The 16,685-nt window shown below is 37.5% G+C and overlaps 1 protein-coding gene across 17 annotated transcripts in view; it reads left to right on the top strand.

The window, feature by feature from the left end:
* The window catches only part of CPEB3 (cytoplasmic polyadenylation element binding protein 3), a 243,785-nt gene that overhangs the window by 91,640 nt on the left and 135,460 nt on the right, over nt 1-16,685 (top strand). For 15 of the 17 annotated variants that reach the window (XR_012417948.1, XM_045361193.3, XM_074002203.1 and 12 more), the window contains exon 4: nt 10,086-10,142. The exons of the other annotated variants lie outside the window; for them this stretch is intronic. Coding sequence is in view for 14 of the 15 variants with exons in the window: in XM_045361193.3 (XP_045217128.1) it covers nt 10,086-10,142 (57 nt within the window). In the remaining variant the exon portion in view is untranslated. The remainder of the gene's footprint in view (nt 1-10,085; nt 10,143-16,685) is intronic. 17 annotated transcript variants of the gene reach the window in all.

Raw genomic sequence — 16,685 nt, 5'->3', positions numbered from 1 at the left:
TGTGGAATGTATTTAAAGTTGATTTCTTTTAAACCTGGGTTCAGCTACCTATAATAATCAAGGTGGATTGTTATTATCAGTCATGTCTGGCAGGAGCATGAATTGGGTAGCTGAGATCAGTCACATTATGAGTTAATAGCATGAGACCAGCAGCCAGGTTTTCTGGGCTTTGTGTATTTGGAATCCTCAGCTGAACTTAGATAATTCATTTAAGTCCATATATATATACTGCAAGGAACTGTGAGAGTTAGTAAGCCAATCTCCAAAGATTGCTTCAGAAAACTGCATATAAAGGACTTCTATTTTATTAAAGCATAATCACCTTCCTGGTATAGGAAGTATCACTACACAGGCTTACGGGCAGCCAGTGACCCTTTGCATTCTCTGAGGCCAAAACACAAGAAAATATCTTAAAGCATATAAATGTTTTGGATTAAATATAAGGCAGAAGGTCTCAAAGTTAGCAGTATTAGGACTTCCTGTTTTTAGAGCCTATGTAAATTCAGGATAGATGTTGGTGTTTAATTCATAATTACAGATAGTTCTTTTTATGGGTTATAGGACTTTTTAGAGACTTTACGATATTTTAAAATACTGTAATTGCTTCTATCAGATCTTTGTAATTTACTGCTAGGCCTTGACTTTAGACTCTTAGGTTGTTTCTAATTTTTCCTCCATTAAAGGTAATGCTGCCATGGATGAGTTCTTGCACATAGCTTTTCCTTAAGGTAAATTCATAGTGAGAGTCTTTGGGTCAAAAGAGATAAACATTTAGGTGGATTGAGCTTTAAGAGAAGGATGGTAGGCTAGAGGACCTACCTTGTGGCTTCTGTATGAGTCTGTTCAGAAGCACTTCCCTCTATACTATCTTGCTTTTCCTCCTCCTTTTTTTTTTTTTTTTTTTTTTTTGAGACAGAGCTTCGCTCTTGTTGCCCAGGCTGGAGTGCAGTGGTGTGCTCTCAGCTCACTGCAACCTCTGCCTCCTGGGTTCAAGAGATTCTCCTGCCTCAGCCTTCTGAGTAGCTGGGATTACAGGCATATGCCAGCATGTCCAGCTAATTTTGTATTTTTAGTAGCGATGGAGTTTCTCCCTGTTGGTCAGGCTGGTCTCAAACTCCTGACCTCAGGTGATCCACCTGCCTCGGCCTCCCAAAGTGCTGAGATTATAGGTGTGAGCCACTGCGCCCAGCCTCCTCCTACTTTTAATATCCTTTACTCCCACTTGAACATGGGGAACACTATTTTGAGGACCTCAAAACTCAAGTACAGAGTAACTGGTCTTTGTTTGTTTTTTTGAGATGAAGTCTTGCTCTTGTCGCCCAGGCTGGAGTGCAATGGCGTGATGTCGGCTCACTGCAACCTCAGCCTCCCAGATTCAAGTGATTCTCCTGCCTCAGCCTCCTGAGCAGCTGGGATTACAGGCACCTGCCACCACTGCCAGCTAATTCTTGCATTTTTAGTAGAGACGGGGTGTTGCCATGTTGGCCAGGCAGGTCTCAAACTTCTGACCTCAGGCGATTGCCCGTCTTGGCCTCCCAAAGTGCTGGGATTACAGGCCTGTGCCACCCCACCTGGCCCCAGAGTAACTGGTTTTTGTATGTTTGTTTGTTTTGATTTTTTTTTTTCCTAGAGCTTAATTTCCTTGGTTTTTCAGAAAAAAAAAAAAAAATTTTTACTCATTATAAGAAATGCAAATAGTGTGTAAAAGGATGAAAAGGAAAGTAAAAAAGAAAAAAAAATCACTAGAGGCTGGACGTGGTGATCGCTTGAATCAGGGAGTTGGAGGTTGCAGTGACCGAGATTGTGGCACTGTACTGCAGCCTGGTGACAGAGCGAGACTCTGTCTCAAAAAAAAAAAAAAAAAAAAAAAAAATCACTAGAGACTCCACCTAGAAGTAACAAAGGTTATTATTTTTATTAACATCCTTCCAGATATTTTATATTCTCCATATAGGAGATGAAATTACAACTCAGCCTTTCTGACTTTGCAGTCTGTGAAACCTGGGTGTGAATTCTGTCTCTGCCTCTGTCTGCCTATTAATCTGGATAAATTAGCCTCTTTAAAGCCTCAGTGTCCTTATTGTTAAAATAAATTCCCTACTTCATAGAGTGAGTACGAAGATCAAATAAAGTCCCTGGCACTAGAAACTGCTCAAATGTTATCTACAATTTTTTGCTGGAAGTAGTATGGTATACTTGCAATATTGACTTCTTTCCAACTAGACTGCAGCTAAATGTTGAAATTTTTCAGATGCACGTTGTCAAAATTTTATATTTTTTATAAGTAGTGATTATTGAAGGATAAACATCTTATTTTCAAAGCCACTTAGAAAGGAAAATAATTTTTCAATTATTTTGGCTTTCCAAAATTGTATATCTGAATGATGTAAAAAATATAAAATAGGATATCCAGTATTTTAAGATGTACTTGAAGAACATGGTAAAAATATGTTCACAATAATATTTTATCTTAGAAATGTATTCAGTAAGAAATCCCTTTATTCAACTGTCCTGTTGATTCAGGGGAAAAAACTATTAGCGTGGGAGATAACAGAATAGGAAGTTTAGGAGATAATGAGACTTCTGTTTTAGTGAAGTAAATAAACTTTAATAGTTTTTTGGTTATGTATTCGGTTGACCAGCCCTGAAAATATTTGTAGGAAATTTTAAAAGTTTCTCTATCTCATCCCCCATGATAAAAATTATATAGAAGAAAAGCTGAATTGAACTTTCTTCATAGCACACTGAAAAATATCTTCTATAGTATTAATCAGATCACAGAATGCGTATTTAAATAAAAATTGGACTAATTTATTATTTATTTATGTATTTATTTTCTGAGCTGGAGTCTTGCTCTGTCACCCAGGCTGGAGTGCAGTGGCGGGATCTCAGCTCATTGCAACCTCTGCCTCCCTGGTTCAAGCAATTCTAACTCAGCCTCCTGAGTAGCTAGGATTACAGGTGTGTGCCATCACACCCAGCTAATTGTTGTATTTTTTAATAGAGACAGGATTTCACCATGTTGGCCAGTCTGGTCTCAAACTCCTGACCTCATAATCCTCCCTGCTCAGCCTCCCAAAGTGGCCGGGATTATAGGCATGAGCCACTGCGCCCAGCCAGACTAATTTATTTTTTTATTTTTTTTTACTTTTTAAAGATCCCAAACTACAGTGCTTGGCTGTAACAGAATAAGGTAATGATCTTCTGGGTTTTGTTTTGTTTTTTGTTTTTTAACTATGTCTTACATATACTTTTTCTTTCGTTAGAGAGAATGCCTCAGAGATGAGAAAGGAGGCTTTTGAAGAGGGTAATGCTCTAATGCAGCTGTTTCTTATTTTATTTATTTATTTTTTTTGAGACAGGTTCTCGCTCTTTCACCCAGGCTGGAGTGCAGTGGCACAATCTTGGCTCACTGCAGCCTTGACCTCCCAGGCTCAAGCAATCTTCCTGCCTCAGCTCCGTAAGTAGCTGATACTAGAGGCAGGGGCACCATGCCTGGCTGATTTTTTCTATTTGCTGTGAAGACAGGGTTTCGCCATGTTGCCCAGCCTAATCTTGAACTCCTGAGCTCAAGCGATCCTCCTACCTCAGCCTCCCAAAGTGCTGAGATTATAGGCATGAGCCACTGGCCCTGACCCTGTTTCTTATTTCTTTTTCTCAGTACAGAAATCCTTGGGTTGGCAGATGTAGTAGGAGGGAGCAATTGTTCTCTGTTCTCATTTCTAGTGGATTGAAGGAAAATCCAACTCTCTTCTTAACTATGAAGATTAAGGGGATTAATGGTGTTGAGAGAGGTGGGGTAAGAGATAACGAAAAAGATTCATCCCTATTATCTTCCTCATAGCTGTTCCTTGACTTTCTACCTGTAATGCAGGTTCACTAAGCTCCTATGGAACCACTCTGAAAACTCATGGTCATTAGGTTTAATTAATCATATTCTCCGAACTCTAGAAAGATAATAAGGAAATAGCAACTATAGCACATTGAGCAGAGAAGTAAGATCATATACCCTAACTGGGGAAGCCCAGTATAGCAGGCATCTTGGCAAAAACAGGGAGGAGTTACTTTTTCTTCATCCCATGCAATTTGCCTCTTACAGCAGAAAAAAGGCCTGGCTGACTATTTGGGGTTAGTGCCTGGTAAAACATTTTTATGTATTTGAATTTTCTCTTCCCTCACCATTCATAGAACTGAGATTTGAAAAATGAAAAGATGTCAGTTGAGAAATGATATTGAAAACTTTGCTTTTCAAAGGTATACTGAGAGTGTCTTGGGGGGCAGAGACAGTAAGTAGAAATTGAGTGATTTGTATAAGTACCCTCCATTAATTTGTGTAATCATCCTTTAAGCATAGCATTTAAATCACCTGAGTTTTTAGTGGCCAAGCATGGTGGCTCATGCCTATAATTCCAGCACTTTGGGAGGCTGAGGCGGGCAGATCACTTGAGGTCAGGACTTCAAGACCAGCCTATCCTACATGGTGAAACCGTGCCTCTACTAAAAATACAAAAATTAGCCAGGTGTGGTAGTGGGCACCTGTAATCCCAGCTACTCAAGAGGCTGAGGCAGGAGAATCGCTTGAACCGGGGAGGTGGTGCTTGCTTTGAGCCAAGATTGTGCCACTGTACTCCAGCCTGGTGACAGAGCAAGACTCCATCTCAAAAAAAAAGAAAAATCACCTGAGTTTTAAAAGACACAGATGATGGTGATGATGATGATGATGATTTTGAGACAGGGTCTCGCTGTGTAACCCAGACTGGAATGCAGTGGTGCGATCTCAGCTTGCTGCAGTCTTCGCCTCCTGGGCTCAATCTCTCCTCCCACCTCAGCCTCGTGAGTAGCTGGAACTATAGGTGCATGCCACCACACCCACCTAATTTTTTTTTTTTTGGTAGAGATGGGGTTTCGCCATGTTGCCCAGGCTGGTCTCTAACTCCTGAGCTCAAGCGATCTGCCCGCCTCTGCCTCCCAAAGTGCTGGGATTACAGGTGTGAACCAGTGCATGCCAGGCTGGGAATTGTGATTTAATTGTTCTCAAGTACAGCCTTCATTAAATGAGGAAACAGAGGCACAAAATATTTAACAACTTGCCAAAAATTACCCACTACCAATATGTGAATAAACTAGGATTTGACCTCAGGTCTAAGCTGACAGCTTTTGATTATTGGTTATTTGGAACATACTTAGAATATTATAGTACCAAAGTTTTATCATTTCCTTAAAAAAGAGATTAAAAAAAGTTAACTGTATTTTTACATATCACAGTATTACATTTTCTTAGATAGTTTTCTAAAGGAACATCTCTCTAACTTTATAGAGAAAATTAGTGGGAAATAAAACCCAGTAGAATATGCATTTTACCTGTAAGTCTTTCTGAAACGTGGCACTAACATTCTGTTACATGAAGCTTTCTGAAGTACTTGCCTTTTTAGAGCAAAGGGAGTGATTAGAGGAAGGTACAGCAGTTGTTCCCTATCTCATAACATGTTGTAGACGTAAAGAGATGACTTTCATAATTAATTATGAGTTAATACAAATTTCAGTTTTTAATTTGGGCTCACAAAAGCATGAGTTTAGTTGGATTCTGAAACTGAATCATGATAGACGTAGGGTTTTTTTTTGTAACTAGTGTTTTAAATATGAATATGAATTGAGCTTCTGAGACTGTGATTTTAACAGAACGAATAACCATATGTAACCCTGTTTTCCAACCTCTGCCTTCATCCCCTCTCACCCCTATTTATCAGATCCTGTGCAGTGGGAAAAGTGGGACACAGTCTCAGATTTCCACAGCATCATTTAACTCAGTAAAACCAAGTATGCCTTCCAGTTTTTGAAACCTTATATTTTACACTATACTTAAAAGATCGCTAGCTGACAAGAACAATTTAAAAATAGCAGACCATGGACAGGTGACAAAATGTCATGCTGGCAGCCCTAGACTGCATTATACAAAAATCACCAGATGTCACACACTTGATTCTATTTTCACAGCTGATTAAACAGCAGTATTTGTTGGACAAAAGGAAGAAAAAAGAAATGGCCTTTTCTGAATTTGGAATCAGTTTTTCTTTTGCTGTTATATATTTTATTTTCCTCAAAAATTCCTTAATAACTGTAAAACTTAAGATATACAATATATTAAGTTAAAAATTATGAAATAATTTCAATTTTAGAAAAGAAACCTTTACACATATACACTCCCTAACCTGGAAGACTGTAAATCAAGATGTTAACAGTGCTTATCTTTGGTGAGCTTGTTTTCTCCATTTTTCTGCATTATGTGATTTTTCTCCAATGAAAATGCATTGTATTTTATAATCTAAAAATTACTTTTGGAAGAGGTTAAGAAACTAGCTTAAAGATGCTGTGAGTGATTTTACTTTAAAAAATTACATTATTAGTTGGAAAAATTAGATTATATTTAGATAATTGATTCTGATGGATATGGCTTTCTTGACCCAGAGTTTCTTGTCTTGTCTTTTCTTTTTTTTTCTTTTTGAGACGGAGTCTTGCTCTGTCACCAGGCTGGGGTGCCGTGACACGATCTCGGCTCACTGCAACCTCCACCTCCCAGGTTCAAGTGATTCTCCTACCTCAGCCTGCTGAGTAGCTGGGACTACAGGCGCATGCCACCACACCCAGCTAATTTTTTTGTATTTTTAGTAGAGATGGGATTTCACCATGTTGGCCAGGATGGTGTCCATCTCTTGATCTCGTGATCTGACCGCCTCGGCCTCCCAAAGTGTTGGGATTACAGGCGTGAGCCACGGTGCCCAGCCTGGAGTTTCTTATAAAATCTTTTGTTGCTAGCTTTCATCCAGAGACCTGTTGAAGTCAAAGAGGTCAAAGAATTAGAGAGAATACCAGGAAAGGTAAAAAGTGTTCTGCTTTTCATCAATTAGTGATACCTTCAATCTGTAAAACACTGCCTAAGCCTCTCGTTTTAATGCATCATAAGAAAGTTTAGGTTGGAAGTAATCAATGTAAGATAGAGAATGATAATTTGAAAACTACCAAGCTTCCTTTCAATTTCATCTTTCTAAGCTGAAAAGTTCTAGGAGCTCATGGAAAGGGTCAAAAAGGATCCATGCAGGTATGTTTAACTTCTGGAGGACAAAAAGGGTACCCCTTTATGTTTGGGAAACTAGGTAGTTATAGGAACATGTAAAAACTTTATTTGATATAGTGGTTGTAAACTACATAATTCTTTACTATACATGGTTGTAGACACAGGAAAGAAAAGAAGTCAAATAAAGATCAGTTAAATTCAGGCTTGCATGATTTCCTTGATAACCTTTATTATTATTCTAGGAATATTTAGGGAATATTGCTAACTTTTTAGACAGCACACCCTCCTCTAAATATTCCTTGGTTGGAGTTTGAAAAGATCCTCCATATATACAGTTTCCTTAAGTTCTGATGGGCAGTGATTTTGAAGTCTTGATGGGCTTTTAGGTAGACTTTCCAGTAACTGGCTAATTACTGTTATATTTGAATACCCCAGAAAAGGATGAACGCTGGTTTAGAGTAAATCATATCTAGTTTTCATGGATATTGGTATTTCATGATAATGAATCCAAATAAGGTCTTGATTATCCAGAAATGATGGCAAGGACATTGAGATAGCTAACTGAAATGAGAATATGCTTTCTCCCTACTGAGTCAAAGCCTTGTTCTGGTGACAGTTTTTCCTATTATATGTTCTGATAAAGGTAGTGGTAGGAGATAACACTCGTTGCTGACTATAATTTTCAGGGACTCTAAAATGACTTAGGAACTGAAAAAATGTCAGGCACATTGAACAATTACATATAGATACAGTACATGTATCTTAAATGGGGTAGTTTTTGAAATTCCTAATAGTTAGCTTCTAGTAAATATGAAAAGGTTTATGAAATCTATAAAAATAAAATAGATGATTCTCTTAGATGATTCTTTACTCATATGGCTTTTTAATAGAAAACATGATCTAATCTAAGAAAATAATTTTACTATATTACAAATGCTAGCAAAATTGTCTCTGCAAAACCAGAGAGAGATGAAACATTTTTCTCCTAATAAGGTTTGAAATAATAAAAACTAAATTTTTTCATTGAAGCTCTATAATGCTTCATGATAAAGTTAGAACAGTTTCATCAGAATCCATCAAATTCTGGTGGATTTTCTTATTTATGGATGTATTTAAGATTTTCTCATTCTTCAGTACATACATACACACCAATACAAGTGACGCTTCGCTTGCGAGGATTTTGTTTTTCCCTGCCACTTTTTTTTTTTTTTTTTTTTTTTTGAGATGGAGTCTTGCTCTGACTCCCTGGCTGGAGTACAGTGGCACAATCTTGGCTCACTGCAACCTCTGCATTCTGAGTTCAAGTGATTCTCCTGCCTCAGCCTCCTGAGTAGCTGGGATTACAGGCACCCACCACCACACCCAGCTAATTTTTGTATTTTTAGTAGAGACAGGGTTTCACCATGTCGGCCAGGCCGGTCTCAAACTCCTGACCTCAGATGATTCGACCTCCCAAAGTGCTGGGATTACAGGCGTGAACCACTGCGCCTGGCCTTCCCTACCTGTTAATATGAAATGACCTTTTACAAATTATCGTAGCCTGGGGAGACATAAGAAATCAGGATGGTCCTGTCTAGGCAAAAACTTCATTTGTTTAGGATTTGTTCATGATTCTCCCTTTTTATTTAAGGCAGATGCTCTGTTTTGTCTACTATGATGCTTTCCTTTTGGGCAAAAAGAACTTAATAATGCTATTTGCCTCCAGTCCCCCATAACAGAGTTTACTATCAAATGATGACTGACTCTTTTGCAATTATGTAATATAAAAGTATATATGTTGTAAAAATCAATCATTTTAACCTTATCTCCAGCTTTTTCTGTACTACTTTCTCCCCAAGATACTGTTGACATTTATTTAAACAATGGTAGTGAAATAAGATTAACATTTTTTGAGAATTTCATGATAACCCTTGACATAATTGAACATTAAAACCTTGCAGAGCCAAGTTTATAGATACTAGCTTTAAACAAAAGCATTGTTTCAATAACTATTTTGTTGAAGGAATTTGGTCAAGAAAGGTTTCTAAGTACTTTTTTTTTCATATAAGACTCTCTCTAATTTTTCTTTTGATACATCTACCTCCTTGTCCCAAATAATTAATGAAAAAAACATAACAAAAATGTCTGCATCTTCCATTCTTGCCCCTAGGGGCCATTAGTTGAAGCATCTGATTCTGACTTAACATCTTACAGACCAGGGGTTGACAAAAGTTGTGAAGTGCTAAAGAGTAAAGATTTTAGGCTTTACGGGCCACATGGTCTCTGTCATATATTGTTCTTTGTTTTAATTTTGGTTTGGTTGTGTTTACAAGCCTTTCTAAATGTAAATATGATGCTTAACTCAGAGGCATACAAAAACAGGAAGCCAGCCATGTCAGCAGAAGTTTGCAACTCCTGTTATAAACTTAAGGATGAACATACGGAAATTAGCATTATATTCAAGGTCATATAACTAGTTAGTGGTGAGGAGAGCCACCAGAACCCTAGATTTTTAGGCCAATCATTTTCCCCCATTCTATCTCTTATATAAATTTTACCATCTTCCTTCTGGTTGCCATTCTGATTATTATGTTGCATTTTTAAGCCACTATGAAACCTGTCTTTTTGTTCTCTCTAAGCTTCAAATTTATATACTTGTTTGAATCTTTTTTTTTTTTTTTTTTTTTTTTTGCTGCTTGAATGGAAGAACAGTATAAATGGTTGTTTAAATAAAATGCTTAATCCAAAGAGTTGGCATGTTTAAATTGGAATGCAGGAGGTGTGTTAAATTTTAGACTATTATAACAGAAGCTTCTTTTTTGTTTTGTTTTATTTGTTGTTGAAACTTTGGCTTTAAGACTTTTCATGTGTATGTTTTATGCCTTAATTTTTAAAGCTGTTGTAACTGCTTTGGCCTTTGATAGCATTGTTATAGATTAATCCGTTTTAGATTTTTGTAATGTTTATATTTTAAGGTGTATTTGAAATGATTACATTAAGCATTCTTTGTGCTTAAAATTATTTTATTTTTTAGGACGCATGGGGATAAATTTCCATCATCCAGGAACAGATAATATTATGGCACTTAACAGTAAGTCTTCATATGAAATATTCTATGAAATTAGCAGTCAAGTTTGCAGCATGTCATTTCTACATTCTTGATTGTTGGTTACATTTTAACCTTCCACTGAATGTAGTATAGACCATTGTTTTGTACTAGTGGTTCTCAAAGTGTGGTCCCTGGACCAGCAGCATCAGCATTGCTTGGGAGCTTATTAAAATCTCAGGTCCCGTGACAGGGCTATTGAATCAGAAACTTAAGGATGAGGCCCAGAGGTCTGTATTTTAACAAGCCTGTGTGATTGTGATTCAGGCTAAAGTTTGAAAATTGCTTCTTCAAACCAGGGTTGGCAAACTATAGCTCTGCAAGCTGAATCTGTTTTTGTAAATGAAGTTTTTTTGGAATATAGCCACACTCATTCATTTATGGATTGTCTGTGGCTACTTTTGTGCTACGAAGGCAGAGCCCACAAAGGCCAAACTATTTACCATCTGACCCTTTACAGAAAATGTTTGCCAACTCCTGCTCCATACCATTGGGTTGGAGGAATGAAGAGGTAGGTGAAGGGAGAGAGGATGTGGGGTAGAGAATGTAATGTGAATGAATAAATCAACTTATTTATACATAACTCAGAATTTTTTCATTGTGGTAGATAGCCAGGTATTTCAAGCTGGACATCCAGGCGTCTCCCATTAATGGAATTTGCATGGTATATGTGTCAGCAGCTTTACAGGTTTGAAACAGTTTTGTCAGTTTAATTGTTGGATCAAGTTCTAAAGCAGCAAAAACTTACTAACCAGGAAGTCATATTAATTAACACCAGAAGAAATATCTGGGTGGCATCAGCTCTCCTTCCTAGTGTCAATGGATCAGATAGCTTTGCAGAAGAACAGTCTCTAAATGGAAATTTTTCATTTTCAGAAGGACCTGTATAAGCCATTGAATCTTTTAGAATTTAAGTTTTCTCCTCTAGTAAATGAGTGATACCAGATTGTCCCCTCTCATCTTCCCAGATATACAAGCTGACTGTCAATACACATGGGAGACATACTGAATGAATCTAGGGTTGTGTACAATATTATTTATTTCCCTCTTGCTTGAAGTAGGTATGTTGACTGTTGTTGGAGTTCTTTAGAACAGGTTTTAGGTTATCTCTAAAACATATATTTTACATCTCCTTGGTTCTGACATGCAACCAGTGAGTACTGCTGAGAACCACTGACAGTGCTTGATGATGCAGGTCCTAAGCCTCTCCATGCATATTTTTTTCTAGATTGCTAGTATCCCTTCCTTTTGGCGGGGTTGAAGGGGAGGTGGTCTTAGAGACAATAAAAATTCCAAGGTATCTACCTCTAATTTTCTAACTTCTAAATGAAAGGTCACTTTAAATTTAGATTATGCTGCCTCTAACTTTTTTTCTAGTGTGATGGGAATTAATAAACATGCTTAACTTGCTGAACTTGTGCAATAATTAATTGTGAAAAGACTTCAGTTAGATTATGGGATTTAAAGTTGAATGTAGAAGAAAAGAACAGTATGGTAGTGTGTCTGCCTGAAGGAATGAGTGTGTATCTCAAAAATACCTAATTGACATGATGTGAATCCTCTTCTGCAAGAGGGAGAGGATATAGTTTGTGATTTTCTGTGGAAAAAAAATGGAGCTAAAATACATTTTTCTTTTTAAAAGCCTTTTATTTTCTTTGGTTTGATTTTCTTTACTTCTCTGCTTTGAAATCCAAGATTTCATTTATGCTCTTTCCGTTTTGTTCATGTTGTGCAAATTCCCCTTTTAGCTTCAATTTCTCCAATCCTTGCGAAAAGGGGGCTGATTAGGTAATCTTAATGATCGTTTTCAGCATGAAGATACTGTTACTCTGTAATTTTTTTTTAAGTACTGAAAGGGCCATTTTGCTGATATCTGTAACAAATATTGATGAGTTACACATACTTGCAACAGATATCAGAGTGCATCAATCTTTGAATGTCTCTGTGGTTGCTGCCCAAGGTCGAAGAACCTTGTTGTCTTCTTAAAATAAACCATACAAACAACCAGAGTTTGATGTTTACGTTACAAAGTTGACTCCAGCTTGAGATGATCGGAACAAAAATATCCTCCATAGTAGGTTCTTGTGGGACCTGCAGGCTTTGACAAATTTGCTGGGATAAACCTTGTTTTCCCTTTCATACAGTTGATCCCAGCCCATCTGGTGACTTACATATGTAGCATATGCACAAACATAAACACACTTATCTATTATTTTTGTCTTCTTTTTAAAAATATGTATTTTTATATTTTGTAGAGAGAAAGTGTTGCTATGTTGCCCAGCCTAGTCTTGAACTCCTTGCCTCAAGCTATCCTCCCACCTCAGCTTCCCAAAGTGCTGGGGTTGGAGGTGTGAACCATCACACCCAGTCTTTCTTTTTATGCCTACTGTTTGTTGCCCTAACACTTTTTGTCCTGTAACTGGTCTATCCTTCTTCCTTTCTCTCAACCATCATGTAGGAATAATTGAGATGGCTGGGCACAGTGCCTCACACCTGTAATCTCAGGACTTTCAGAGGCCGAGGTGGGCAGATCACTTGAGGTCAGGAGTTCGAGACCAGCCTGACCAACATGGAGAAACCCTGTCTCTACTAAAAATGCAAAAATTAGCTGGGTGTGGTGGCACATGCCTGTGATCCCAGCTGCTCAGGAGGCTGAGGCAGGAGAATCACTTGAACCCAGGAGGCAGAGGTTGCAGTGAGCCGAGATCATGCCACTGCACTCCAGCCTGGGTGACAGAGTGAGACTCCATCTGGAAAAAAAAAAAAAAAAAAGGAATAATTGAGAAGAAGTGACAAATCCTGAAATCCTGAAACACTGTTAACTCAGAATTTGTGATTATCGGAAGGGACTAGGTTGAAGTTAAGCTGTATTTTCAGAAAAGAAGGGATTGGCTAAGAAAATTATAGCAAATTGAGGCAGTTTAAATTTTTTTAAAAAAGAAAATGTGAGTCAGCTGTAGTTCTTTCTTACCCTTTTTTGCTATGTGAAATTTGTGCTTCCTAGGTCTCTATGGAAAGCTGCCATTCATTATGTTTTCCAAAAGATCTTCCATCCTTTTTTTACTTTCTTGACCTCACCAAAACCTGTCTCCTAAAGATATGGTCTCAGTTCTCCTGTCTTTATGGGAAAGATAGATGTCATTATATACATTCTTCTCAGTACTACTTTCCAGCTTTGAATTGGCCAAGTTCCCATTTTTTGGTGTTCCTAGTGCATGCCCTCCAGTTATACCTTCCTCCGAGAATCACCACTGCTGACGTCATCTAGAAGACAGAAAATGAAACTTGGAAGAGAAAGATAGGATACCACTATGGAAGACAAATAGGAGTTACCAGTAAACCTTCAGACATTTAGGGTGTGGAAAAATTGGCAAGGTTTGTGTAAACCAAAGAGTCTACTGATTTTTCCTGTTCAAGACCGTGAATCTATTAATAATAAGAATTGGCAGGCCAGCCTTTATGGAGGAACCCAAGAGGCACATTCCAAATTTTGGCCTTTCTCAAAATATTAAGTCTTCAAGTATTACAGAATATAGAAGGCGAGGTAGGGGGAAGAAACTCTAATCCATCAGTAAGACCTGCCACTTGTCCAGTATTTCCAAAATAAAGTTAGTTCTGAAGCAATATACCCCTTCCACTTAATCAGGTAATATAATTTTTTCTTAACTGTTTAATAATTCTGCCCATTATATTTTAATCTTCCTTTTAAATGAAAACACTTGACATTTGCATAATATATTTTAATTTTCCCACTGGAGAAAGAAGGCTGCTAAGAGTTCTTCTAGCTACGTATGTAGTAGTAGTGCTACCATCCATATTTTTCTAATACTAATAGTAGCCTGTGTTTCCTTTTTCTTTTTCTTTTTTACATTCTAGGTCAGGGATTTCCAACCTTATGACTTCCCTGGGCCACCTTGGAAGAATAATTGTCTTGGGCCACAAATAAAATACACTAACACTAATGATAGCTGGTGAGCTTAAAAAAAAAAATCACACACACAAAAAAATCTCATAGTGTTTTAAGAAAGTTGACGAGTTTGTGTTGGGCCGCATTCAAAGCCATCCTGGGCCACATGTGGCTTGCGGGACAGAGATTCGACAAGTTTATTCTAGGTGTAGAGTTGGTTTAGCATTCGTGGTCTTGTGTAGGATTGATGCCTGACTTGGTGACTTTTCCTCTATTATGTTGATCCTTAGAAAAGGATACTGGTGCCTCCATGGTTCATCACATGAACCAAATTTATGTTCAAAATCAGCATGCCTAGTCTTTACTCCATTTAACTGGTCAGTTCCTCTTTTTCCAAGTAGAAAATGGGCTTGGGAAAACAGAATATCAGAATATGGGAAAACAAAATATCGGGAAGTTGCTTGATAGGTACAAAAGTAGAAACTGGGAGTAGTGTTTCTTAAGGAATAGTATCATTCAGTTCTAGGAAGATGTCTTTGAAGCAGGCTGGAAAGCATGTGAAACCTGAAGATGCAGCAGTGAATTAGCGAAGCCAAAAGTGTCTTCTGGAGTTGGGTAGATCCCATTCCCCCTTTACAAGCTATATGGCCTTGAGGCCACATTCTTAACTCCTCTTTGCCTCTGATTTTTTCACCTGTAAAATGGAGAGAGAAATCAGTAAAGTGGTTATATATATATTTTATAAAACTTAGTATAGTGCCTGATTTGTAGATAATGCTCATATGAGCTGCTATTGTGAATGCTTGCAACAGCCTTATTATTACCTTTAAAGATCTTTCTTTCTTTACATATTAGTTTCCAAAATATAAGTTTATCTCACATTGGTTACATTTAGGTAGATGCTTTCCTGATAGAATTTAAGACAGCACCCCTGTAAGTCATTTGGTTACATTTATGTATTTATTTGGAGACAGAGTCTCACTCTGTCGCCTAGGCTGGAGTGCAGTGGTGTGATCTCGGCTCATTGTAACCTCTGCCTCTTGGGCTCAAGCGATTTTCCTGAATCAGCCTCCCGAGTAGCTGGGACTACAGGCACACGCCACCATGCCTGGCTAATTTTTTGTATTTTTAGTAGAGATGGGTTTTTGCCATGTTGCCCAGGCTGTCTCGAACTCCTGAGCTCAGGCAATCCACCTGACACGGCCTCCCGAAGTGCTAGGGTTACAGCTGTGAGCCACCATGCCCGGCCACGTTTAGATAGGTGCTTTCCTGATGGAATCGAAGACAGCACACCTGTAAGTCATCACATAAGCTAGCGTAGCTGTATTGAGATGTGGTTCCATTTGTTTTTGTGTGAATCTTTTTCTCTGGATGAAATACTTTCTATCTATTACTTGACTTTGGAACATGCAAACACGCACCATCTTTGGACCCTACAGGCCTTTCTCAGTTGTTAAATATCTTGTGATGTTGGCACTTTAAAAAGTGTCACATGCTGCTGTTTGGAACATATTAATAAAATGATACAGCCACTTTGGAAAACAATTTGACAGTTTCTTGCAAAGTTAAATATACAACTATCATATGATGCAGGAGTTCTCCTGGGAATTTACCCAAGACAAAAAATGAAAATGTATGTCCACACAAAGATATATATGCAAATATTCAAAGCCGCGTTGTTCTTAATAGCCAAAAATTGTAGATAAAACAAATGTCTCTCAACTGGAGAATGGATAAACAAATTGTGGTACATCCATACAATGGAATACTATTTGGCAAATAAATAGGAATGAGCTATTAATACATGCAGCAACATAAATGACTGTCAAAATAATTATGCTAGGTTAAAAAGCTAGACAAAAGAATACATACTAGATGATCCTGTTAATATAAAATTCTGGAAAAAGTAAACTAATCTAGTGTGAAAAAATACAACAACTTCAAGAAAGGAATTTTTGTAGTAATATTGTCTTCTTTTTTCAGAGGACAAAAGTGAAGGCTTAGATCTTGGAGAAGAAGTCATGTGTAATGATGGCATCTAGTTGAGCAAGTTTCTGAATCTCCTTAAGCCTTTGTTTGAAAACCTGTAAGTGGGCAGTTAGGATATTTACTCTCATTGTTTTTGTGAGATTCAGATGAAGTAAGGCACATGTACAAATAAGGTATTATTACTGCTACATTTGGGAAGTAGGAAGCATAGTCTCACTCAGAGAAGATACTTTCAGAGAGTTACTTTTTTTGTTGTTTTTAAAGATCATAGCTTTGTAATATAACAGAGATTCAATCTTGTTTAAATTAAAAGTTTTCCTGCCATTCCTTTTCTGAGATCTTTGATGTTGTAATTAGAGTCTGTTACAAGTTATAAGGAGATAAATAAGAATTCTGAAGTACCACTTCCCCTCTGACAAGGAAAGATGATTGTTTACCCTCACTCTTCCATATCAAAGTATGTAACTTTGCAAAATTGAAGATTCCTAGAATAAAACCTAAGTAGTCTGAAGACTTAAACTTTTGATATCTTTCTTCGTTATTTTTTCTATAGCTCATGAATTGGTATATAAACATTTTTATATCTTAAGCCAAAAAAAGACACGCACCTCTTTAGAAGCTCTGAGGTCATT

The sequence above is a fragment of the Macaca fascicularis genome, chromosome 9 (assembly GCF_037993035.2).
Source record: "Macaca fascicularis isolate 582-1 chromosome 9, T2T-MFA8v1.1".
Taxonomy (NCBI): Eukaryota; Metazoa; Chordata; class Mammalia; order Primates; family Cercopithecidae; genus Macaca; species Macaca fascicularis.
This window is presented reverse-complemented; position numbering and strand designations above follow the sequence as displayed.